We start from the raw sequence: 26616 nt of genomic DNA on the forward strand, positions 1-26616 counted from the left end.
TCTTGCTCCTTCACCCCAACCCTTCATCTCTCCATTTTCCCAGCCTTGAGCCTGCAGCCATGTCTGCCTCCTGGCTGGGGGCCAGGGTTTGTGAGCCAGGGGCCTCTCCTCCTTTGTTCATTGTAATGAGGTGGGAGGTGGGAGCATCCTTCCCACCCTGGGAGAGGGCTTGCTCTGGTGGGCTGGAGAGAAGGCACTGCAAAGGGGGGTGGGATTTGGGGTGGGAGCTGCAGAACTGGATTAATTCTGTGGGTCTCAGGGACTGGGAAATAAATCACGTTTTTAAAAGACTTTTTTTTTTTTTAAAAGACAGGCTCGTTTCTGGTCCGCTTCCCACTTTCCTTTGGAAAGAGGAAAGGCCTGCTTATTGAGGGGGGAGGGGGTGGGCATGAGCTCGAGTTGTTCCACGTTTAGGCATGGGGTCTCCATTTCCAGAGGCTAAGGGACCTCTTCCTGTCCACTGGTCCTGGCCTGCCCAGATGCCCATGCCCCAGAGGCCTGGAAGGGCATCAGACCCTTCAAGATGACAATTTAAAAAAGATCAACCAACTGGCAAAGGCCTTGTGAGTATTTAATCCACAGCAGCACCTACTTCTGTCTCCTGGGGGTTTGGAACAGCTCCCCTTCTCTGACAACCTCATCTCCTAGCCTGCTGATGCTGCTGCTGCTAAGTCGCTTCAGTTGTGTCTCTCTGTGACCCCATAGACGGCAGCCCACCAGGCTCTGCCGTCCCTGGGATTCTCCAGGCAAGAACACTGGAGTGGGTTGCCATTTCCTTCTCCAGTGCATGCAAGTGAAAAGTGAAGTTGCTCAGTCGTGTCCGACTTCTCACAACCCCATGGACTGCAGCCTACCAGTCTCCTCCATCCATGGGATTTTCCAGGCAAGAGTACTGGAGTGGGGTGCCATTGCCTTCTCCGATCTCCTAGCCTAGGGGTTGGCAAATCACTGCCCACAGGCCAAGCCCAGCCCACCATGTGGTTTTGTAAATAAAGCTTTATTGGCACATGGCTCACTCATTCCTCTACAGGTTGTAACATCAGAGGTGAGTCGTCTCAACAGAGACCACGTGGCCCACAAAGCCTCAAATACTGACTCTCTGGCCCTTTGTAGAAAGTCTGTCGACCACCTGTTTTAGCAGAACACATCTTCCTGGGTTCACCAGGCTCAGGGCAGATGATTTCCCTTGGCTCACAGACAGACATTAGCACTTCCCAAACATTTCCTGCTGAAGAACCCGAAGGAAAGTGCATAAAGTAGTGAAGCCAGCAGAGATACAGAGAGGTGTGGGCAACCTGTTAGCTGGCTCCCTCAGGGCTGAGTGGAGCTGGATGGCACTGGGAGGGGCCTGGCACTAGGCTTGCCCCAAGGGGGTGAGGGTGGCCTTACTGAGTGGCAGCCCACTGGGCCTTATCTGGGGCACAGTGGCAAGAAGTCATAGCCCAGCAAGATCTGGCTCCAGACAATGAATCCCCACGTTCTGAACTTGGACCCACTCTGCTACAGCCGTTGAACGCCTTGAGCCTTGGAGTGTATCTGTCTTGTCATGGCCCTACAAGGGTGTGAAAGCTGGGCCAGCCGGGTTCCTGCTATCCCAGGAAGCTTCTGGCTGCAGGCCCAGTAAGAGACTGGCCGCAGGATGCTTGTCTGTGGGTGTAGTTCCCGCAGCGTCCCGCTCCCCCCAGTTCCAGTTGACCCCGACTCTTTGGTAGGCAACTCTGGGTGCCAGCGTCTTGTTGGTGCATCTAGTATCTTATTGCCATCTGGTTCTCATCCTCATAGCTCCAGGAGTCTGACTTTCCTGCTCCCCCAAAGCTGACCGAACCAAACTCATGGGATATGCCCAGGGAAGAGGTTCAGAGAGGTTTAGTGACTCTATCAAAGGGGCAGAGCCTAGATTTAAATTCAGACAGACTCCAGAGACCTCCCCAGTAGAGTCCCACTTTGTTGGTTTTGCAGTGAGCTCTGGAAGGGCCAGGCTCCCAGGTCTACATGGGGAGTCCACCCGCAATTGGAAGGTGGCTTGCTGAGCGAAGGAAAGTCAAGTGCTTTAAATGGTGAATAGCTACAAACTGAAGCCTGAACCGGTTTCCCCACAAGAGGTGGACACTGTACTAGCTGTGTGACCTTGGGCCAAGTTACTTAACCTCTCTGGTTCATCTTCTTCATTTGCACAATGGAGGAAATTCCTTATTATTGTAGGTTTAGCATGAAAAAGAGATGAGTTACTATATGTAAAGTGCTCAGCACAATGCCTGGTGTACAGTCAGTGCTGAATATGTGTCACTGCTGTGATGACTATTACGACTATCTGTGAAGGTGTTCTCCTGGCTGGCGCTGGGCAAGCAGTCCAAGGCTTTGCCTCTCAGACTTGCATCTCCACATTTCCTTCCCACTGCAGCCACTGCGTCCAATGCTATTCTTGCTTGGAACCAGTGAGCAGTTCAGCAGAGGAAGCACCAGCTGTGGTGTCCCAGACCTGGTTCCATTTCTGCTCTACTACTGTGGCCTCGTTGGAACTTAGGCCAGTTCCTTCCCCTGTCTGAGCTCAGACTCCACCCGTGTAAAATGACGCATACCCAGCTCAAGGATTCTCGAGTGTAAACAGGCCACTTTACCCTATAGGTAAACTGTCAGCGTTATGCGCTGACCCTCTGATAGTCTAGAAATGTTCACACCATTGATTAGGCTAGGAGTTTTTTTTCTCATAATGTTACTATTTCACATCTCATGATCTTCGGTTATTTTAGATGCTTTGATTTTGTTCCTCTTGGCAGGAGGATGACTTTTAACCTCATCTGACAGATGAGGAAACTGAGGCCCAGATCCCACATGACTGTCTGAGCCTGGACAAGAGCCGTCATTTTTTCTTGTCTCTAAAGGTCCCCATTCTTCTGAGTTGGAGTTAGGGTGTGGGGAAGTTGGGACTTTTTAAAATGAAGCTTCCTTCCATTCTGCCAGGGCCTGTCTTCTAAAGTGAAAGAAAGTGTGAGTTGCTCAATCGTGTCCGACTCTTTTTGGCCCCATGGACTGTAGCCCACCAGGCTCCTCTGTCCATGGAATTCTCCAAGCAAGCATACTGGAGTGGGTTGCCATTTCCTACTCCAAGGGATCTTCTTGGCCCAGAGATCGAACCCGGGTCTCCTGCATTGTGGGCAGATTCTTTACCATCTAAGCCACCAGGGCTTGGGCAAGGGCTGGACAAGACATGGAGGCCCAGTAGTGTGGTGCCCAGAGGCTGGAGGCTGGCCTTGGGCTCTCCAGCCCTGATGGCTAAAGTTCCAGGCCCAGCCTGCCGAGCCTGCTGGCCTGGTGAGGATCCTTGGAGCCACCAGGCCCTGTGGGGCCAGCCACCCACGTGGCTAGGGAGGAAGGTCCAGGCTGCCTTCTCCAGGGCAGTGATAACCCACGGGCCCTATTCCAGGCTGGGATTGTGGAGGATTCTCTGTGCTCCAGAGGATTCCTGCGTTTTGCAGACACCTCATTATCCCCGTCCTGGCCGGCAGCGTCCCAGCGCCTCTGTAATCACTCCGGCCCACGCCCAGCAGCCGTCCCAGGGCCAGGAAATCACTCCCCTCCCCTCCCCCGCCTTCCGCCGCTGGCCCAATGCGGCGCCTGCAACCACTCGCCGGTGGACCTCCTGCCTGCCTAACGGTTCTCTCTCCTCCTCTGATTCTCTCCTCTCCTGCTGCTGCTTGCTCTCGGGGGGGACTCGGAAGTGTGGCTCTCCAGCTGGGCTGAGTCTCCCAAGAAGGACGTGACAGGTACCGCCTGGTGTGCATGTGAGTGCATGCATGTGAACATGTGTGTCCCCGCGTGTGGGCGTGGGAGCCGGTGCCCGCCGGCAGCGTTCTGCCTGCTTCCCCGTGATGTGTAGCCGCTCTTTGTCAGCATGCTGGCGTCTCCCCAGCCCGCTCTTGTCCTTCCCGCTGGCCTTCCCCTCTGCCTTCCCGTCGACCCTTTTTTAGGTCCCAGATCCAGCCTTGGAGCCCTTGGAGGGGTGATGACCACACAGCACAGTGTGGAAGCAGATGCTCCCTGGACCTGGAATGTGTGGGTTTACATCCCGGCTGTGCCGCGTCCTGGTCTCGGGTTACGTAACCTCTCCAGCCGCCCTAAGCGGATTCAGCAGCATCTCCCCGGAGCTGGCACACAGAAAGTATCCAGGCGGTGCTGAGACTGCCACCCCATCCACCCATGTGAGGGGGGCCAGCTGAAGGTGATGAGCCTCCTCCAGGCTGTTAACCCCAGGCAGAGAGCTGGAGTCCCCACACCCCAGCTGAGACAGTGGCCGGTGAGGTGGGTGGGGAGTCCTATAACTGTGGTGAAGTCACAGCCCCTGTGCCCCAGGGATCCAGAGTTTGGACCTGCCTCTGGTCTCGGGGACCTTCCGAACCTGGGGCTGCCTGGCCACTGATGGCCCTCAGGGACTTGGGCTTGTGCCCTGTGTCCAGGTGGGGCTGGGCCCAGGGTCAGAGGCTTGCTTTTTGCCTTTGTCTTACTGGACGATGGCAGAAAACCCTAGAGAGCTGTGTTCTCAGCTGTGAGATGGGGGTGGTTGTCAGGTGGGGACGGGGATTTCCAGAAAGGTCTTCTAGAAGCCTCTCCATTTCTGTGAGTGGCACCTGGCCCTCCCTCCCATCCCAAACCTGAGAGCAGAGGTGAGGCTCGGATTTGGGGCTCAAAACAGAAAGGTCAGAGGTCAAGGGGAAGGGGTTGGGCCAGTCCCATCCTCACACAGCTGTAGGCTGGAAAGGGGGAGTGAACGTACTGGTGAGGGCGGGGGGCAGAGGAGGAGGCAGCAGGCAGAGGACCCCTTGCCTGTCCCAGGCCCCTTGCAGCTATCCTTCTGGTGTTGCCTGTGACAAGGGCCTCGGCCTGAGCTAATCACTGGGCTCCCGGCCCTTTTTCCTCTCTCCTGAGCCAGTGAGCCAGAGCCCACTTGGCCCACAGCAATACATTTTATTCACCAAACGTATGGCCTGGCTGCCCGAGGGCCTATGGAGAGGCCAGCAGGCGGAGGCCGGCCTGGGAGGAATCCGTTGTGAGGGACCGAAGGGACCTTGGTGGGACGCCCAGGGTTTGGGGGGTCATGGACAGTGTGGGGAGTGGGGGGTGGGGCCGCTGTAGGGCTTGGCTTCTCAGGATGGACCCAGCTGTTCGGAGAGAGAGGCTGAGGGGAGGCCACGTGGGCCAGGAGAAACCAGCCAGACTGGGGGTCCAGGGCCGGAGTCTTGGGCGAGGCGCCAGGTCTCTCTGGGCCGGCCTTGGTTTCCCCATCTGGAATGTTGGCAAGATCAGTGAAACAGGAAATTCAGAGGTAAGGGGCTGATGCTGGGGACCCTTGTAGATAAGGGGCTTTGAGCTGCTTAGGCAGGCACCCACCCATGAGTGGGCCCAGCTGGCAAATGCCCGCTGCCTGCCAGGAGGTGAGGTCTGAGAAAGGCATGAGAAGGGACAGAGCCATGGCCACTTCACCTGGCGCCTGTGGCCCTTGCCCTAACCTACCTGCTGGTTTTGAGGCTTCAGAGGAACCTAAGCCCTTCCTTTCCTCCCCAAATCTCCTGTTTCCTGTTTGCTTTATAAACACTGTCTACAGTTTACATAGGGTATTAACCCTGTCACTTCATACCATGCTCAGAACAACCCCACAGAGTAGGTACTGTTGTTGTTCCTGTTTATAGATGAGGAAGCTAAAGCTCAGAGAGGTTAAGTGTCCTCTGCAGGGTCACAGAGCTGTTAATAATAAGGACAAATCAGGACCAGACCTCAGACTCCAGCTGGATGCTTCTGCATCATGACTCTCAGGCAATTACTGTGTCCAGTGCCGTGTCCCATGGGCCCAATCCTGGGGTGCCTGTCTACCCACATCGGGGTGACTCTTGTCTAAACCACATGGTCTAGTTGGGGAGCAGTGCCCCACAAGAAAATCCAGTGCAAGCACTGTGGCTGAGTGATTGAGGGGCTGCTGGAGGGTCAGGTAGAATTGGGGGTGGTAAAGGGGAAGGCATTCCAGGCAAGGGGCCATAGCTGGAGCAGAGGCTTGGATGTAAGAACCTGCCTAGAACAGTGTGGTGTGTTGAATGTTGCCTGGGTCAGAGGAATTGTGTGTCAGGGAACTTGGGGAACTTAGGTTGTCAAGAAAGACTGAGCTTGAATGTAGCGTTTCTTCTTTCATCAGCAGGGACCCACTGAAGGTGTGGGAGCATGATTTGGCAAAAGCCTCGTGTAGAAGTCTTAAAGCCGGCAGCCAGATCAGGCAGGAGCCAGGGGTCCCTCCAGGTGGCAGCGGGAGGAATGCAGGTGTGAGGCAGGCATGGGGCAAGGCTCTGGGGAACTGCCAGAGCCTCAGCAGATCCAGCCAGGGGCTCTGAGAAAGACACGAAAATGAGATGGAGGAGGAGACGCTGGCGAAAAGTCCCCTTCCAATCCGGGAGGGGCTCTTCTCTCTAAAAGGAGTACTCCCCTTCTCCATGCCTCCGCCAAATTCTTCCTATCTGAAGACAGGAGGCTCCCTCCACTGCATCTCTCCCTCCCTCGGACTGACTCCCTCAGCCCCCGATTTTCCAGGCCTGGGCTGGGAGGCGATCCAGAGCGGCCTCTGTAGGATGACATCACCCAGAGGCCCGCCTGCCGAGTGGTTTCTCATCCGGATACCTGCTCCCAGCTCACGCCCGCCCGGGCAGCCCTAAGAGGCAACACCCTAAGAGCAGATGCCAGAGTGAGCAGGGGGCTTGCATGTGCTGGGGGAGGGGGGGAGGCCAGGAAGACAGAGTGTCTGTCTGTGTGTCCATCTGTTTGTCCCCTAACCTGCGGGCCACTGTCTGTCCTCAGTGCTCTGAAATGCCTGGAGAACATTTTCTTAACTTTTCTACCTGTGTCCCAGAGTGTCAAGTCTTCAGAAAGCTCAGGCCAGTTTTCCAAGGGGTGGGGTGGAGGTGGGAGCAGCGTGTGGATTTTTCCCCTCTTTGAAACCTAGCCTCAGATTTCCTTGGCTTGGATTAAAGTGAGTCTCTCCATTCCCCGCCACCCTGCTTACCCTCTCAAACAGCTTTTGGCCTCAAACCCATCACTCCTCACTTCTCCCAGCCTCTGTTTCCCCATCTCCCCTTTTCTGCCTCCCAGAATTTGTAGTTTCCCCAAATTTTGGAGGTGAGGCCCTGCTTGGTGTATCTGTATTGGCTCAAAGCAAGCCGTTATATCACCTTGTTCAACCATCTGCTCATTCATTCATTCATTTCACCCAACAGTTACAGAGTCCCTACCCGCAGTGGGCACTGTGGGTCTGGTCAGTAGGTATCGTAGTGGAGAAGAAACCCACACTCCAGTCTCCATTGTTGTTGTTCGCTAAGTCATGTCTGACTCTTTGCGACCCCATGAACTGCAGCACACTAAGCTTCCCTGTCCTTCACTCTCTCCCATGAGTATACTCAAATTCAGTAAGCACTGACTATTTGCCAAGCGTGTTGGGGTTGGATGAGGCAGGGGCCCTCCTCGGGAGCAGTGGCACATGCAGGGCAGAAGTCAGGACATGAGCAGCGGTGTCAGGTAGGCCCAGGGGTCCGATCCCAGCTGTGTGACCTTGAGAAAATTGCCTCATGAGCCTTAGTCTGCCTGTATGTGAAATGGGACGCTAACACGCGCCTACTCTTGGGTTCTTCTGAGGCTCCGCTGAGACAGCAATATGATTTGTGCTAGGTGGGCATCCCGAGTGGGCAGTAAGGAAGGCTTGCTGTTGATGGTCAGCATCATCTGGGTTCTTGGGGCTTTGGAGCTCTCTAACCAGCTGGAGAATTCCCATCTTCTCTTTGTACCTTGAGTTTTCCTCTCCCGCAAACTGGCAAGGGAGCCTCTGTGTCCCACAGGCTGGGGACTGGCCCTTTTTGTGTGGGGTGCCCTGCCAGCAACCCCCCTCCCCTCCGGGGACACAGTGGAAAGTGGTCTCTGCCAGCCCCGTGCCCAGCGCTGCCTCTGTCCGGCTGGCAGGGGCAGGCACAGAGGCTGGCCCCATCTGAGTGCAGAGCCAGGCCGGCCCTGCTGCCCAGCTGTTGGTTGCATTTCGGCCTGAAACCCAATCCTGGCTTTGGAGGGGCCTGGGGTAGTGCGTGTGCATAGCCATGTGGCAGGCCTCAGCTGGGACAGGGTCCCTCCTGCCTCTCCAAAGAGCTGAGCGGGGGCTGCAGGGTCCCCACCTCAGGGGAGAAAATTGGCAGGGGAGGTGGATTTCTTTCCCCGACATCGCCCCCTGCCCTCGGTTGGATAGAGCCTCTCGGAGGGAAAGACCCAAAGATCTAAGCAGTGTTTCTCACCCTGGCTCTGTGTGAGAACCACAGGTTGTAGGGCAGGGGTCTTAAAAAAACTAGCTGAGACCAATTAAATCAGCCTCTCTGGGGACTCAGGCATCCGTGTTCTTTAGAAGCTCCCCAGATCTTGTGATATCAAGTTGAGGTTCGTTGTGAGGAGAATGGGATGTCTGGAAACAAATCAGGGGCGGTTCTGTAACAGAACGAGACAGGCTTGAACTTAAAACACGGAGTGAATTTGGTTCTCTCCATGAAGGCTGTGTGGGCTGGCTCAAGCCTCTGCTCTGGGTCTCTGAGGTGTCCTTTGTGAAATGGGAAGGTAATAAGATTGTTGTGACGATAAAAAATGCAACAGGGTACATGCCTGGTACAGAACATTTGCCAAGTTAGACTCAGGCATGTGGGGAATGTAACTGCAGGCTGAAGCACCAAGGGGGCCGTGTGGAGCCCGGGGACCCTCTCAGCCATTTCTATAGCCAGGCTGGTGGTGTGAAGCCCCCAGCTTTTCAGGAGATTGGTAGATGTGTGGGGCAGTAGACACGTAGTTTAAGACGTATACTAGGAGTTCCCTTTTCGGAGGAGATCAGAGGGGAGGGGTCTGGGAAAGCTTCCTGTAGGAGGTGACCAGTGGGTCTCTGGTTCGTGGATCCCTTCAGCTCCTAGCCGGTCACGTGTGTTCTTAGGTGCTTAGGTCCGCACTCCACCCTAGTGATGACGACAGTGAGGTGCAGAGAGGTTTTAGCTGGACATTCAATGCCAGCTGCACGGGGTCTGTCCACCTTCCAGCCCGGTGTTTGCTTAATGCCTATTACACTGGTCCGGTGCCTTACCAGTCCAGTGAGCCGCTGCTCGCTCCAGGGCACCTCTGGCCTGCTGCCCTCCTCCCCCTGAGCCCCACCTTCTGACCCCTCAAGCTCCTGAAACTGCCAGGAGAGGGCGGCGGGAGGCTTCCGGGAGCCTGACCACAAGCCCCAGCAGAGCTTAAAAGCAGAGGGACGCTGCGTCGGTTTCCATGTGGCTGGAGGGCGGCAGCCAGGCCAGACGATGCCCCGACGGGAAGCGGGGCTGGAGGCGACAGCGTGAAGCCAGTCCCTGGGCGCCAGGCCCGCCGGGTCGGTGGCCGCGCCTTGGTGAGCCCGAGGGGCAAGAGTGGAGCCGAACTTGAGGAAAAGTTGGCGGGGGGCGGGCTGGGCTCTCCAGCGGCGGCGCTGGCGCTGGGACTTTCTTCTTGGGTTTCAAGTAAACAGTCTCGGCCCTCCTCCCCCTCCCCTGCCTCCACCCCCGGCTCCTCATTCGATGGGTCTCATGTGTTTCTATTTAAGGGCTGCGAGTAAACCCCAGTGATTGGCGGCCTCAAACCCTCTTGACTTCTCGCCTGGGCCCGGCCGTGGAGCCGTCCTCTCCCGCTCTCGGCCTCTCCCTCCCGAGGGGAGGACTGCTGACTCTCTTTCTCTGGGTTTACAGGGATTGGGGAGAGGCCCCGAGCCCTCCTCCTCGCCTGGCCTTTCCTCTTTCCTCTACTCCAGAATCAGCCCCCATGGGCCGCCAGCCCGCCTGCCCGCGGCCCTCCCCTCGCACCCCTGTGGCCGAGGGGTCTGGAGAGACCACGTCCACCCCGGGCCTCTCCTCCGACTCCCTCTGCCTTGTGCTGGACCGTGATTAGTTCATCGCAGCCACGGGCTTTTTCGCTTTGAGTCCCCTCCGCTTCTGTCTCATTTCTGCCTGTCTCTCCCCGCTCCCCGCCCCCTCCGCTGCCCCCTTGCTCCCCATGTCCCCCGGTCCCCGCGGCGCAGCGGGCCGGTGTGGGGCCCTGCTATATGGCCTGTCCTTGGGGCCCGGCGAGCTGCGAACCCTGGCTGCGGGCAGCCTCTCCGAGCGGCGCTGGCGACCGAGCAGCCTCCCCCGAGGCCGATGGACAGGGGGCGCCCCGGCCGCGGGGCCATGGCCGGCCGCTGGCTCACCGCGTGCTTTCTGCCCTCGCCAGGTGCCGACACCAACGCCGAACCCATGATCCTGGAACAGTACGTGGTGGTGTCCAACTATAAGAAGCAGGAGAACTCGGAGCTGAGCCTCCAGGCCGGGGAGGTGGTGGATGTCATCGAGAAGAACGAGAGCGGTGAGTGCCCGGCTGGCTGGCCGGCCCGGAGACCAGGAGCCCGGCTGGTTTTTGTTCCCCTCCTCCTCCCCCACCTCTGCAGCTATACGTTATTTCCATCTGGCGGGGAGAGGGCCGAGGAGGCTGAAGTTTCCCCTGTTGGTTTGGGCTGCAGGCCAGCAGTTTGCCTGGTGGTGGAAGAATGTCTCCAGCGCTTGGGGTAATTAACTGGCTTGTGTTAATGCAAGGCCAGGGTGGCGGCACAGGCACCACCGTCCAGCCTGTGTGGAGGGACCCTGTGCCCTCCAAGGCCCAGGGGCAGATAGTGCCCAGCTCGGGGGCATCCTACAGCATCTTCTCCCTTGGGACCATATTCCAGGCTGGGAACGAGGCAGGGGTGGAAGAACCTGGCTGGCTGGTGGGACAGGCAGGCCATGACGTCACTGTGGGGTCCAGGGTCCTCGGGCGGATTGTCTGAGGAAAGGCCAGGCCTGTGGAGGTTGGCTGGTGTCTGAGCTGACTGCCCCCTGCTGAGCTGGGAAGAGGGCCCAGACAGGGGGATGAAGTCAGGTCCTGGGCCCAGGGAGGGTCCCACAGCAGCCGCCCTGTCATTGGGAACTGAGGCTTTGTCCTGTCTGGGCCAGGCAGATTGGTTGTCCCGGGGGCTGCCGGTTCCTGGGTTCTCACCGAGTGGGCCTCAGTGCCTCAGCAGCAGGAGTCTCTTGGGGGAGTGAGGAGGGCCCGAGTCCGGCAGTCTGAGGTGCAGGCCCGTGTGACCCCCTGCAGGGCCCGGGGTGAACTCTGGCCCAGGACCCCCATCGTCAGCTTGCTGGTGACCTGCTGGCACTTGAGTTGGTTCCTGGGGCGTTCTGTTTTGGTTTCGGTTTGCTGTGGGGGAAGGCCCCCGCGCCGTGCTTGTGCTGGAGCCTCTCTGAGTTGTGTTTGGAGGACACTCCCAGAGAGGAGGGGCCTGCTCTTCTTTCCCTGTTCCACGCTGTTCTTCCCAGTGTTTTAAGCTCCAACAGCAAGACAGGCCAAAGGACGTCTGTGCCCACTCTATAGAGAGAAAAACTGAGGCACAGAAAAACTGAGGGGAAGTGAGACACCTTAAGTCAAAAACAGAACAGGAATTTCTTGGGCCCCTGGTTCATGTGCCTAAGGGCAGCAAGTAGAGAAGTAGCAGTAAAGATACTGAGGATATCCCAGCAGACCCACTGGGGGAGGTGAGGTTAGGCTGCTGCTGCAGGAGGCTTGGGGACTGTGCTAAGAACAGGGCTGTGATGCCAACATAGACCTGACTCATGGCCCTCCCCATGTGGAGTCTTCAGAGCTTGTTCCCCTCCAAGAGGTTAGGCTCTGCCATTGTGTCTGGAGTCATCACCGCCGTGGTTGGCAGCCATTGTCCCCACCCAACTGTCCCTAGGGTAAGGCCTGGGCCCTTCACCCCAGGTGCCCAGTCCCCTTCCTGCATGGAAGGAAGGGGGCTTTCGGCCTTTGTCACAGTACCAGCCCCGCCTCCCCGCCCCCACAGAAGCTGCATGTCTGAGAGGCCTGGCTCTGGAACCCTAAGCACCTGAAGACCCAGAGAAAGGGCTCTCTACTGGTGGGATTGGAGACATCCACTGAGGACGTAGAGACATGTTTGTTTGGGGGCGTGGCCCAAAGGAAGGCGTGTCGGCTTTTCCATATAAAGTCAGGGCTGCTCAGAAGTAGATTTCTGGCTTAGGGACCCTCTTGCCTCATGGCACCAGTGCAGCTCTATGTCTGTATGGGGAGCAGTGAGCCCCCGTGTCCCTGGGTACCAGCCGCTGGCCAGGATGGCTATAGAGGAGACCCCCCCCCAACTAAAGGCAGTCAGCCTGTTATCAGACTCCTTGGTTCCCTGTACCCTGTCACCCCGCATCCAGTACCCTGCCTGGGAGTGAAGGAGGGAGCACCTTGACAAAGTGGGGCTTCTGCAGCAAACCTGGAACTGCAAGGTACTCCTCTCCTGAGGAGTCCCCGATGGCTATCTGAGGGGCTCAGGCAGCCTGACTCCCCAGAGCAACCCTCTGAGGGAGCTGCCATCTCCAGAAGCGGGATTCTGCCCACCACCCACCTGCTGGGTGACTTTAGGTTCCTTCCTCCCTCTGGGCCTCTGCTGCCCCTTCTGTGAAATGGAGACAGCCTCGTGGGTGCTCCGAAACAGGGCCTGGAGCAGATGACCTCCCCAAGCCCGCTTCACGGCTGGGAGATGCCCCAGGGCCCTGGGTGTCAGGTAGACAGAGTCTCCCTGAACATGGTCTTCTCATTTCCCTGGACTCCATGTCTCTCCCCTTGGTGAATGCAAGGACCTTGGAGTGCTGTGTCCACCACACAAACCCACACTGTGTTGCCGTCAGAAACAAGGAGACCTCCTCCAGTGTAAAACCAGCTTAACCCGAGAAACTGAGTGGGTGAAGAGGAGAGAGGAAGAGGGCCAACTGCAGATCCTTGGGAGAGTGGTTTCCCAGTCCAAGGAGTCGGACGGTGGGGGAGGGGAAATGTGTTGTGAATCCTGCAGACTGGCTTTGGAAGGACTGGTGAGTGAGGCTTTTGAACTCCGGGACAAAGAGTCAATTGTGACGCCTTTGACCTTAGGACTGGTGGGCGTTGTGAGGCATTTCCACTCAAATTGTTGGGGCAGCAGCTCCAGCTAGCACCACTCTGCCCCTTGGGGCTGGCCTTGCCCTCTGGGAGCTAGGACTCTTCCTGTATCCCCTTCTTACTTGGCTGAAAGCTCCTTGAATAGGGTGTGCACAGAGGGACCCAGCCACCTCTGTCTCTGCTCACTTGTCAGAACCCTCTGGAAGGGACCACAGCCTCCAGGGGATTTTGGAGGTGTGGTTGTGCCCATACTCTGTAATCTCATTCATCTAAAGAGAGATGTGTCTGGAAGGCATTTCAGAGTCAGTAAATAGTAAACACAGGTTCAGGCCGTGCACTTCATATGCATCATCTTACTGGAATCATGGAACAACCCTGTGTGATAGAAGCCACTTTAAGCACTTTGTGTCTAAAGTAACAGGTTAAGAGGTTAAGTCATTTTCCTAAAGTCCCAACAGCTGAGATCTCTCCCTTCTCCAGAGGAAGTGGGGGGAGGGTGAGAATGGGCTGATCCCAGGAGGGATCATCACTGAGTTGGCGATGCTGCAGGTCAAGGACAGACATGGCCTGGCTGAGATGATGACAAGGCTCCCTGGAGCATTGTTGCAGGAGGATGGCTCTGTGTGCCTCCTTCCAGCGTGGTGCTCATTGGTAGTGGGAATTCTTCTTGTTAATTGTCGAGCTTGGGGATAAGCCACAGCTAAGAGAATCTGAGAAGGGTGGTGAATTCCCAACACCAAGGACAAGCATATTCTGGGGAATGCAAGTGGATAGATGTCAAAGACGCCCACAGTGTGGACTTGGGTGACTTCAGGGAAAAATTTTTGATTAAACAGTGGGCCTGGGGCCCAGCCAGAAAAGGACTCTCTTTCTCCATTGATCTACAGGGACAAAAATAGCAGAAAGACTCAGCAGTTTTGTTAAATTTGCCAGCCATTTTTGTCTTATCTTTGAAAAGCCCTCCACCCTTGACATAAGCAACAGAGCCTGAGATGCTGCCTTGGTAGGACATTCTTACGCCTCAAAGACCACATTGGCTTTACCTTCCAGCAGGCAAAATCTGGTCTGACTTCTGGCAGAATCTTGATGGCAGTTGCTCTGATTTCTGTGTTAAGCAAAGCTGCCTCCAACTTTCCAGGATGGTTTCCTTCTTTCAGGACTAGGAGCCAGCCAGGGGATGTGGGGATATGAGTCAGCGGATGCTCAGTTTTTTCCCTGATCCAGCTTTCCTGCTCTGAGTCTTTGCTTCTTTCCTGGCACTAGTGTGATAACCTTGGGAGATATTATACAATACTTCCTTGGAGGCATATAGCTATAGGAATAAGGTAAAAGTATTGTATTGGCAAGAAATTTTGAGCTCCTGGTCCACAGAAGTGAGAAATTGTATAGGTGAGAAAACTAAGCCTTGGGGAGTTTGAGAATCTTCAGTCCCCTCCAAAGTCAGTGCTTTAGTCCCAATTGAGTAGTGAGCAGAGGACAGACACCCACTCAGATTTACTCAAAGGATTCGGGAAAATCTCACCAGAACCCAAGGATGGGAAGGACACCCCAGCCTCACAAGGACTGGGAACCAGAAAGCTGGCAGGAGACAAAGCAGCAGCTACCCTTCTCCCTCTCTTGGGTACCAGGTGGATTGAAAGCCCAGCTGTGATCTCCTAACTGCAGACCAGGCTTCCTTCTCTTCCTGTTCACTCATAACAGTGGCCCATTCACCTGATGCTGGCTTGTCAGGACCAGATTTTTCAGTCAAGATAATAGACATCAACTGAGGATGGTCTCTGGTTCTACAGGTTCAAACTTTGAAGCTTTAATCTGATTGGTTCCTGGCCAGCCAATGGATTGGCAGACTTTGGATCAGGTGCCCAACTCTGGGCCAATCAGCTGTGTCTAGGAGAAATGTCATAGAGTATAAACATGGGTGCCTTTCCAACCTCTATCAGTGGCTTGGAGTACATGTTTTAAAGAAAAGAGATCTAGGGAGGTAAGTTATCTGAAAACATGTTGGCTGCATCTATTTTACTTATTTAATGGCTGTGTGTAGTAGAGAGAGCAAAGAACCAGGAGTCTGAATGTTAGGTTTAAGATCTAATGCTACCCTGTGTGATATAGGCAGGAATCCATTTCCTCCTGAGTATAAGAGAACAGTGATACATACTACATGGGTGTTTTTTTTTTTTTTCCCTCCCATGAAATGTAACCATTTATTATTTGACAAATATCTTTATCAATAAGACAAACTAATAAGCTTTCCTCTCAGATTTGTATGTCCTAATGATTATTTTTTGTTGTCAAAAATGATGCATTCTTCAGCCATATATTTTGTGAGTTGGAATCATTTTAACATTGAAGATGTACCTGTTCTGTTCCTTTGGTATTTCTTCATGAACACTGTTATAACTGGTTCTACATAGGCTTTTTGTAAGTGAGACATACACTGTATATACTCTTCACTTATCCATTTATTTCACAGTTCTTGAATACCTCTTGTGTCCCAGGCCCTATGCTGATTACATGCCTACCCATACAGTTCCTGCCTTTATGGACTTTAAACTCTTAACTGGCGTGAGCATGAGTGGACTGTATTGTGAGACTGGGCTACTTCTGCAGATATTCCGATGTCTTAAATGGACTTCTTCTATATATCCTCTGTCTTTTAGTTAGACTCTGTGCTTACTAAGGAGCCAGCTCATTAGTAGTTTATATTGCCAATCTGCTCTTGAAAAGATGTCCAAATAAAGATAGGATAGGCCGTTTCTAGAGGGACAAGTTTCTTGCAGTCTGTATTACAGATAAGCGAACTAACACTCTTAACTGTGCAACAGCCTTTTAAGAGTTTGGTTCTGGTGAGTGAGCCATATTTGGTTGTGGTAACTGTGGTAACTGTCCCAGCTGACAGAAAGCCTTGATCTCTGACACACTTCTCTTCCTAAGTACAACACATGCATGTTCTTGCAATGTCAGCCTGATCAGCGATTCCAAAGTCCATGCTGCTCCAAGGCTGTCTCTGGGGGGCAGTTGTTGCCCACTTCATGAAGCTGGCTGGAAGGCAAGGGGCCATCGAGCATCAGTCAGGAACAGAAGTGAGCATTCTGATCCAATCTGGGGCCCTCAGCCCAGCTTTAGTCACCCTGGCTGGAGATGGTTCTGAGAATAAGATTGCACGATAGCCTAGCAATGAAAAGTATGGGTTCAACTTAGATAAGCCTGGTTTTAATCTTGATTTGGTTCTTGATTTAGTACTTACTAGTGGTGAGCCTGGGAAGTTACTTGAATGTTCTAAGTAAACTTCGGTCTCCTTGCCTGCAAAATGGTGCTAATTGTACCAATAGCTGTGGGGTTAGTGTGTACTTGTTCAAGAGGAATTAAGTGCTCAGTACATGATAGTTGTTGGTGGCTCCGTCCCTGGTGGCTCAGCAGTAAAGACTTCTCTTGCAGTGAAGGAGATGCAGGTTCGATCCCCCAGTCGAGAAGATCCCCTGAAGAAGGGGATGACAACCTACTCCAGAATTCTTGCCTGGGAAGAGCCTGGTGGGTTACAGTCTATGGGGTTGCAAGAGTAGGACACAACTTAACAACTAAACTGCCACCACTACATGGCATTAAGACGGCTGGACTGGGGCAGCTCGGCCACCAACCGACCTTGGAACACACAGCTAGTCAGTTGCCCTTTTGCAGAGTCAGTTTCCCACCTGGCTAGAAAACAGGTTGCACTTCATGGTGTATGAGGATTCTCTCAGCCCTGATGGTTTGTGAGGTAGGTACAGCAGAGGAAGCTTGCTATGGGGCATGGCAGCCGGAGACCATGCTGGAGACCTGAGTGTCCCTCTGGAGCCTTGGCTTGGCAGCTGTTCTTGGCCCCCGTCTGTGTGTCAGGAAGAGTTAGAGTCAGAGTCCCCTTGGTGATCCAGGAGTAGACCTTGTGGGATCAGGGGCTCCATGCCAAGGCTGGGGAGAGGAGAGGCCCACCTGTGATACCCCATGCTGGCTGTCACTCAGTGGCTCTGTGGCACGCACAAAGCTGACGTGCTGGGGGCGGGGTCTAGCATAGTTGGGAAAGGCTGCCTCGAGGAGCTGGGGGCATTGAGCTGGGCCTGGGAGAGAGTGGGGATATATAGGAGATGGGGGGATAGATAGGAGAGAGGGGAAGAATTCTTGAGGCACCTGAGTGGAGTGCCAGGTGGAAGGCAGAGCCCCCTGGGGCTAAGATGGGAAGGCAGGTGTACAGTTGCCCCAGGAGGTAAGGCTTGATGAAGAAGGCGGAAGGTAGCCAGCAGCAGGTGGGGAGGCAGGCTGGGGCCGTGGAAAATAGGTGAGCAGAAGAGGGACCTGAAAATAGGAGTATTTGAGGCAAGCGGTCCCGGCTGTGGGGAGGCAGATGGTAGGGGAAGGTGTGTCCAGGACTGGGGGCCTGGAAATAGATCTTCCCTTGAGCTAGATCTACACTGGCTGTTGTCAGGGAGGCATCCAGGGGCTTGCCAGCACTAAGGGCTGCCAGCCAGCTGCCAGGTGGCTGGGTGGAGCACTGGGCCCCTGGGCGCTCCCTGTCTTACCTCCATCTATTCAGGTTGGGCAGGTGGAGTGGCCAGTCACCTTGACCTCACATTGGCTCTATGACCAATCATGTCCCACAGCCTTTCCTTGAGTAGACATTTCTGAACAAAAGATGTGGATCCGTGGTGACCTTGGAAACCCAGCTGAAAGTGCCAGAGTGACACCAGCTCATCCCAGCCTCAGCCCCACAGCAACACCTAGCTACCCGCATTTTGTAGGGGAGTGGAGCGGAGAGAAAGCAAGATCGCACTGAGTCCTCTCACCCGCATCTCAAAGGCTGCTTTTCTGGGTTTGAACAGCAAGGGACCAGTTGAACCACACACTGCCCAGAGCCCAACAAGGCTGGTCCTCAGGTGATCAGTCATCACTGAGTCCGTACTACTTGGCTAAGTTCCAGAGTGGTGCTCAGAGGTGACAGAGGCCAACAGAGTCCCACACTTACAGGGCTTACATGTGCTAGAGAAACAGTCACATGTGAAAAAGGAAAATAAGTCTAGATTTTGGTAAGTGCAGTGCAGGAAATAAATGGGCACTATGATAACGATTAATCAGAGGAAGGAGGTGATGGAGTATGGCTGGGAAAGGCCTCTCTGAAGAGGTGCTGGTGGAGCTGAGAATGCTTAGAGCTTGGAGAATGGAGGAAGAATTAGAAGCAAGGCGCTTTGGGGGAGAAGCAGTGAGTGAGGGCAGAGAAGGGGAAGAAGCCACGTGGTAGCAGGCCAAGGCATGCTGTTCTAGGGGTAGTGACCACCACTCACTTGGTGGGAGTCTTGCGGTGTGGCCGCTGCCCCCGCTCCCCAGACATATCCTGGCCCAGATGCCTGGGGAACGGGCAACACTGGAGACCCTCCGTCCACCCCCAACACACACACACACACACACACACACACACACACACACACTCACACACACTCACACACACTCACACCGGGCTTTGTCCCCAGGAGAAGTGACAGTCCTGCTGAAGTGCAAGACAAAGATCCCTCCGCAGCTTTCCTGTATTCTTAAATTAAAATAGACTTCACTGTAGTGCTTTCTGGGATATAATTTGTTAGGGACCTCAGGGAATTTGGGTTTAAAAATTGCTACCCTTGTTCTTACCCCCAAAGTGCCTTGCTTCTAATTCTTCCTCCATTCTCCAAGCTCCAAGCATCTCAGCTCCACCAGCTCCTCTTCAGAGAGGCCTTTCCCAGCCACACTCTATCACCTCCTTCCTCTGATTAATCATTGTCATAGTGCCTGTTTATTTCCTGCGGTTGGGCTTTTAGTAATCACTCTGGTAGATGTGAGGTTTGCCCGACTAGCCACTCTCATCTCTCAGCATCTTTTCAGATTCTGTAATCTCATCCTCTGGGTTCCCGATGCTGACCTGGACTCCCTGGCCTCACTGTGGAGGAACAGCAGGGTGACCCCGTTAGCCCAGTTGGGAAGCCTGGTGGAAGCCAGTGTTCACTGGGAGCTGAGCTGTCAAATGCCAGGAAGTGGAGAGAAGCTGCTGGCTCATGTAACCCCCAACTTCATGTTTGGAACATGCTTTATGGAGCTCTCAGGAGGGGGGGTTTCGTTTAATCGTCTCAGCCCTGGCTCCACGTTCCCTTCTTAGTCAGGCACCTCTCAGCCTCAGGCTAAAATGCATCTGCCTGCCTGAGCTGTTATTGGACTAGATGGTGGGGGAATGGCCCAGGCATCGTGAGAGGTGAGAGAAAGCCAGACTCAGAGGAGGAGTCTGCCAGGGACTGTCCACGAAGTGAGCAAACCGTGAGGGGGTCTCTGAGCCAGTGTGCTGTGGTTGCAGGGCCCTCCCCGCTGTTCTCTCTGGCCTGTCGGCATTGCCACGGGCCCCCCTTGGATCCCGGTGTCCCAGAACCTTAGTGTTTAAGGGATATCCTAAGTGCTCTGAAGCCTGTGTGTCTGTTCTCTGGGGAAGACTCGTCTGGGGAAGAGGGTGTGATCGGGGATGTCAAGCCCTCCTGGGGAGCAAGTGTTCACTTATGCCAGCTAGTGGTGGATTTGGGACATTTTTCAAGGTGACCTGTGTATGAATCAGAATAGTTTATGTTTTATAAAACATAAAACCCTGTGTTCGTATAACACCTTAGAAAGAAGAATGGTAGATGTTGGCATCCGCTCCTTTTCAGGTGGAAATTGAAGCCCAGAGTGGGTCAGTGACTTGCCCAGAGGTTGCATAGCTGGGAGGTGGGGCCCAGGTTGCCACACTAATCCACTGCTGTTTATCCAGGGTTGGGAAATCTGGATGTTTGCGTTTCTCTTCCTTGTGGATTTTACTTCTTTGAAAAGCCAAGCCCCAGAGCTCTCTGCTGTGTGAATTCTCCAGGCCACAGAGAGCAGGAGAGCAGAGGTCAGTCCCGCTGAAGCCCCAGCTGGGGTAGGAGCAAGGCCAAGGCGTGGGGTGGAGGGAGTATGAAAGGGAAGGGGTGTTTGCTGACCCGGTTTCCTGCAGAAGAGTTGTGAGTGTTCTGGCATTTGGCTCAGCCAGGTCCATGAGGTGGGGCTGGACTGGATGGGAGGATGGATCAAGGGCACTTATGGTCTCCCTGGAGATCTGCTTACCAGGACTAAGGGCGTGAGAGCTGAGCCTGAACTGTGCCTGAGCCATGCTTGTCAGGACCCCAACCTGCTCTGCCGTCCCTTTGTCAGAATAAATAGACCTACCCTGGCCCCTTCCCCAACCCCTCATGATCCAGTGAAGAGCTCCATCCCACCTCCTTCCCCTCAGTGGTCTCAGCACCATCTGAATGACCTCTTATATGCAAGGACTGCATCCGTAGGATGCGGTTTGCTCATTCAGTCCACACATGCGGGGCACCTACTGTGTGCCCAGCACTCGGTGCAGCAGTTGACAAGAAGCAGCCATCCCTGTCTTCCCCATAGATGGTATTCTAGGGCTTTCTCTTCCCTCAGGGTAAAGGCCTGGATGCAGTAAGTCTATGATATTGACAATGCACTTCCACATGTGAGGCAGAAAGCCCAGTGCCACTGGGGCCAGTGTTACTGAGGGGCTGGGAGAGTGGGACCATAAGGCACGGTCTGCTCCAGCTTCAGAGATGGGGTAGCGCCTGGGGTGGGTGGTCATGGCTGGAGGTAGCAGGCCATGAACAAGGAGCTGAAGGAGAAAAGTGCTCTAAGCCGAGTAAACGGCATGTGTGAGGTATGGCAGTGGCACAGACAAGGGGGATCTGGCCAGGCTCTGGGGCTGCCAGAGAGGAGACATCCCCTAAGTGATAAACAGGCCGAGGGGATGTATTGTGGGTCTCAAGGACCTCAAATGTCAAGAGAAGGAGACAAGCTGCAGGAGACATTTCTGACCATCTGCCCAAACCTCCCTTTGACAGAGGGGGAATGGAGGCCTGACGTCATTTGCCCAGAGTCCCATGGAGTTTGTGGCAGGTCTGCTGCATGGGCCAGGGACCGCAGGTGCCAAGGTAGCTGTCTCTGAGGCACACTGGCATCTCCTGGCACCTTCGAGGCCTCACCACCCACCCACTCATGGACTGGGGCCCAGCCTGTCCCCCAGGTGAAGGAGGAGGTGAGCGGGCTCTTCAGCTCCCCACCCTGGACCCCTCAGCCTGCTGCTACAGCTGGAGCCAGGACACAGAGAGCAGAGGCAGGCCCAAGAGGGAGACCTCTTTCCTTGTATCCTCCCCAACCACCTGCGTTCAGACAGGCTTATTTTTCAGACAAGGTGCTATCCCCCCAGCAAGGTCATCTTCAGATGCCTCGGCATGAAGGCAAACACCCCCTTTCAGCAACACCACTTCTCAGGACCCAGGTGGGGCTATCACACTGGCTGGCTGTGTTCCCTGGTGCCCCCCATTCCCCGCCTCCCCACCGCTGCCGCTCCAGCCCAAAGTGCTGCCTTCCCCATCCTTTAGGTCCCTCCCTCCCCGCAGGAAGGTGGTGGGGTCTCTGTTGAGGTTGGCCGGGCCTCCACTCCTGGTGTTTCTGGACACTCTGTCTTTTCTTATTTGTTTTCTGTACTTCTAACCAGCGCCCTCACAAAAGCCCCAGCCTCCTCTCTGCTCAGCAGGCTCACCATCTTTTGATTGAGGCAGAATGTTGAGCTGCTGCAATCAGGACAGCCTGGGACCTCATCCCTGCACCAGTGACTGCAGTATTGGCCACAGGCCTCCCCCCCACCCCCAGCCCCGGGCTGGCCAAGTGACCTCCTGGCACCTGGGGTTGGGGGTTTTCTGCCAATTCCAGCCTCCTGCTTCTTGCTCAAGGCATTGGGTCAGCGGGTTGCCACTTGGCACCATGCTCAGGGTGTCATCTCAATGGGCAGAGCAGCCGTGTGCCCTCGTGGGAGGAATGACAAGCTTTGTGTAAAAGTCAATCTCAGTCAGTCTAGGTTCCAAGTTGAGCCACCCACTAACCAGGTGATCTTAGGCAAGCTGCTCATCCTCCTGAGCATCGCCTTTCCTCACCTGTGGTTAGGAGTGAAGACAGTGGGCACGGCTGCTTTCCAGACACCAGGCTCCCCTGTTCCCCGTGACCATTGCACTGGTACCAAGCCAGGCAGGAAGCAGCCCATTCATCTCCATAGTGCCAGGACTCCTGAGATCCCCTCTAAGCCATGGGGCTCCAAAAAAAAAAAGCCAGTTTCAGCTTAGAGGGAGCAAGCAAGGGGAATCTGACCATGTTGGCAACTTTCAGCCAGCTCTCCAAGCAGCCAAATGGGTCATTGGCTACAAACATCCCTGGGATTGTAATGATGATCACAGGGCCCGTGGGCTCCTGCACACCTTTGGAATGGGCTTTGTGAGGCCAAATGCTCCACAGATTAAATTTCCGGAGAAAGAACAGCTGAGAAATAGTCTTGAGCTTTGCTAAGCCACTTCTGTGCTATGACAGCAAAAGGGGAGTGTGTGTGCACGTGTGTGTGTGTGTGTGTGTGTTCTCCACTGATAAAAGGGAGGGGATAGGCAAAGGAGGAAGATTGTCCACTCGTGAGCCTCCCTCTCTCCTTTAATTTGCATCAGCCAATGAGGCAGCTGGTGCTGCTGTGTTTTCCAGGCTGGTGCTGGTAACAGAAGGAATATGATTAGTGTTGTGGAATTTCATGATCGGGGTTAGGGGTGGCTTCTCCCCTCCCCTTTTTAAAATAAAGTGATGTTTTGAAGAGTTGCCCTGGGGAACTGCTGAAAGCAGAGTGGCTGAAAGACGCTTTTGGTCATGTCAGACGAGGACAAGATTATCCAAGTGAGCGAGGGTGTCTGTCCCCATCAGCCGTGCTGTGGGGCTCCAAGGCCCTTCTGCCAGAAAGCGAGCAAGGGGGCTGTAATCACAAACAGGCCGGGATCAGTTACCACCAGAAGTATTACTTTGGACTCTTGGCTTTGAAGGGGAAGAATGCAGTTTTCCCTGCTCCTCCTCCCCCATCCTTCTCAAGTTAAACGAGATCTGTGAAATCGATCGCTCTGGTACTTAAAAAGAGAGGCCAAAATTCAAGCCAGTGCAGAGTCCTGAAGGCCCAGCATAGGAGGCTTCCACCAGCCTCCACTTGTCTGGGGGCAGGGGTTTGCCTAGCCCAGTTCATTTTGAGGTGATGAGTTAGAGAAGTCCATTTCCCCTGAGTCTTTTTTGTCTACCTGGGGCATCCTTGCCTCCGTCTTGCCTACCAGCCAAGTGTCTTGACCCTTCTGCATGTTTAAGCTGGTGTATTCTGCGTATCTACCATGTACCTGGCACAGTGGGGTGGGGATATAATGAAAATGGCTTAGCACATTGGAGCAGACTCTGACCAGCCTGTAAAGATAACAGAATAATGGGGCTCTCGCCCCCTCTGGCCCCACCTAGCCCTGGGAAGCCCCGCCCCTTGCCTCACCCAGCGCCCCTTTGGCAAGAACCAGATCAACTCCTTCACACTTGGGTATAAATAATACTAAACCAGGAGCACTGACACTGACGGGCATGCTTCCCCTGGCCTTGGTAATGGGAGCAAGACCAGAGTTGGCGAACACCTGAACCTCCTTGCCAACAGAGTTGTGATGTTTGAATTACTAGTCTAGCCTGTTCACAAATGTTTTCGCTTATTCACCATTCCCGTTAAACAACACTACTTCATTGTGTTTCACTAAGAGTTGATTGGAGCACATCTAAGACCTTCATCATTTTATTAAAATTGTTCCTAAGTGACGTTTTTTCACTTTCTTGCTTCATATTTAAAAAGGCCAAACATTCCTAGTTATAGCAGCTGTCCCACGTCACTGAAAGCTGTCCCTCCCAGATGCCAATGAGATGGGTGACAGTCAAAATTATCCCTTTTGAAGAATTAATATGCCCTTATGGATTTATTTCCCAATTTATATTTCCAATATACTTCTAACTTCTATGACTGACTTTTGAGCTTAAGACTTGAGATAGGGATTGTAATTGACTGTTCCCTGGAGGACAGAGAGGAAGCATGCCTGTTCAGCAGGGCTTCACACCAGGGGAGGGAGCAGCCAGGTAGCTGTAGCGCCTCCCCGATGAAGGCTTCACTCCACTCTTCTGCTTCCACTCCAGTCCTGCATCCCAGGTCTCACTACACAGCTGACACAAACCCCCCTCTTTGGAATCAAAGGGCCTCTGCTTTTGTTGGGGCCAGAGTATTTTATCATTGCTAATGTAGTAGCTGGGAGGAAGATTCCGGCCTGCCCTCCATACCCTGATCTCTCTGCCCCCATGGGGCCATCCCTCCACTGCCTGGATGGATTCAGAGCCAGGTTTGCTTGGAACTCTGATCCAGAGACCAGGACAGAGAACAGGGTTGGAGACACCCACATTCTAGGCTAAGGGACAGGCCAGGGTTGGGGAACAGGAGCTGATGATGATATTGCTCACTTCCTGGGGAGTGAAGTTAGAGCCTGCCATGGCCGAGGGCTCAGACTCAGCTGTGCTGACTTGGGCCTGGCAGGGCAAAGACATATTTAAGGGAGGTTGGGAGTGCGGAACTCTTCAAGGCCCACCTCAACACCCAGACATCTGTTCCATCCAGGCCTCCCCACCTTAGAACCACTTCTAGAACAGTCTCTCCTCAAGGGCCCTGTGGTGGTGGGATGACCTCATAGAAGCCAGGAGGGCAGGCTCGGTCAGTGACTTCCTAGCTTCCTCTCTGTCTTTCTGCCATAAGGTACCAGAATCTTGCTGCTGACTGTGGTGGGGTGTTGATCATAGGCAGGCTCTCAAAGTGCATGTGTTAGTTGCTCAGTCGTGTCTGATTCTTTGTGACCCCCATGGATTATAGCCCACCAGTCTCCTCTGTCCATGGAATTCTCCAGGCAGGAATACTGGAGTGGATTACCATTCCCTTCTACAGGGGATCCTCCCAACCCAGGGATCGGATTAGGGTCTCTTGCATTGCAGGCAGAGTCTTTACCATCTGAGCCACTAGGGAAGCCCATTCAGAGTGGGGAGAACCAAACCATGCAATTAAGTGAGTGTGTCATCAGGGGCTAGAGATGAGGCATTGATTCATTCCCCAACTTAACTCCTGCTGTGTGCCACACACTGAGGCATAGAGATCATCAAGGACGGCTTGATCCCCAGTCATGGAGCCTTCAGTCTCAAGGGAAAGGAGGGGACTGGGATTGCTGGTGTAAAAGGGGGCAGAGTATAACTTTGCAGACTCCTCCCCTTAGGGAAGGAGGGGCTGAGGCACCAGAGAGTGACAGGGCCTTGATTGGTGCCCATGGATGTCAGTCACTACTGACTGACCAATCATTATAACTGGTGAGACTAGAATGAGACAGTTGGCCCCAGGCAGTATCTCTGAGGCAGCTGAACTAGGGGTGTGGCCTTTTCTCCTTGGATTGGGATAGGAGCCGTACTGGACCTCATATCTTAGAAACTAAGAAGACAAGATGGTGCCCTGAGGTAGGAGAAGCTCAAGGAGATGGTGTTTGTGTACACTCAGTCACTCAGTAGTGTCTGACTCTTTGTGACCCCATGGACTATAGCCTGTCAGGCTCCTCTGTCCATGGGATTTTTCTAGGCAGAAATACTAGAGTGGGTTGCCATTTCCTCCTCCAGGGGATCTTGCCGACCCAGAGATCAAACCCACATCTCCTGCATTGGCAGGCTTTACCACTGAGCCCTTGGGAAGCCCAGCTCAAGGAGAGAACCTTCCTAAATTACACAAACCCAACTAGGGCTCAGGGTGGTCATCCCATGCCCAGGGTATTCCAACCTCAACTTAAACCTAGTTCTGCTTTTTGGAGACCGTTGATGTCAGAAACTGTGGGAAAGGCAAGAAGGGAATGGTTGAAGCTCCTCCTGTATATCAAACAGTGAGCCAGACAACGTCCATTGTGTAGTCACCACCCTTGCCCTGGAAACCACCGGTGGCAGGACTTCTGTTTCACAGGTCGGAAAGCCCAGAGAGTTCAGACAGCTAGCTTCTTCCCTGTACACTCTGCTGCCTCTTGGTTAATCTCCTGCGGTTCCCTCAGGCAGAAGCACCATGGTGAGGGAAGCTATTTCCTCTGAGTAGCTTTCATTGGAGAAGGAAATGGCAACCCACTCTAGTGTTCTTGCCTGGAGAATACCAGGGATGGCAGAGCCTTGTAGGCTGCCGTCTATGGGGTCGCACAGAGTCGGACACGACTGATGCGACTTAGCAGCGTAGCAGCTTTCCCCACCCATCCTCTGAGGGTTGGATGTAGCAGGGCTCTGGGGCTGCCCTTTGCAGAGGCGCCCCCATGAGTTGCGCCCACCGTGGAAGAGGGCAGTGTGTTCCCTGTGTGAGACACCGTGGCTCCAAGAGTCCCAGTGGAGGCCTGCAGCCAGCCCTTGAAACTGCTTTGAATTTGAAGGGGCTGTTGGTTCATAGAATTCCCTCTGCATTCTTCCAGAAGCCTCACCCAGGGCGTGGGCTTGTCCCTGGTGCTGGGCTTGTGGGACCTCCCTGAGCTTGGCTTTTCTATTCCTGTGAATGGAAAAGGCCCAAATGAAAATGGCCCAATCAGGTGCTGTGCTCACACACAGAGGACTGTGAGAGCTCATGGGTGGGGGAGTGAGCTTCCTGGGTGATCCTGGGCACTA

The 26616-nt window shown here is 54.3% G+C and overlaps 1 protein-coding gene across 6 annotated transcripts in view; it reads left to right on the forward strand.

Moving 5' to 3' along the window:
- SH3PXD2A (SH3 and PX domains 2A) overlaps positions 1 to 26616 on the forward strand; it is a 249230-nt gene that overhangs the window by 181368 nt on the left and 41246 nt on the right. For 2 of the 6 annotated variants that reach the window (XM_027529520.1, XM_027529517.1), the window contains exons 7-8: positions 3720 to 3782; positions 10288 to 10419. In XM_027529520.1, coding sequence (XP_027385321.1) covers positions 3720 to 3782; positions 10288 to 10419 — 195 coding nt within the window. Of the gene's footprint in view, positions 1 to 3719; positions 3783 to 9300; positions 9434 to 10287; positions 10420 to 26616 lie in introns of those variants that run through there. The other 4 variants (XM_027529521.1, XM_027529518.1, XM_027529522.1 and 1 more) reach the window with 3 other exon arrangements.

The sequence above is a fragment of the Bos indicus x Bos taurus genome, chromosome 26, assembly GCF_003369695.1.
Source record: "Bos indicus x Bos taurus breed Angus x Brahman F1 hybrid chromosome 26, Bos_hybrid_MaternalHap_v2.0, whole genome shotgun sequence".
Taxonomy (NCBI): domain Eukaryota; kingdom Metazoa; phylum Chordata; class Mammalia; order Artiodactyla; family Bovidae; genus Bos; species Bos indicus x Bos taurus.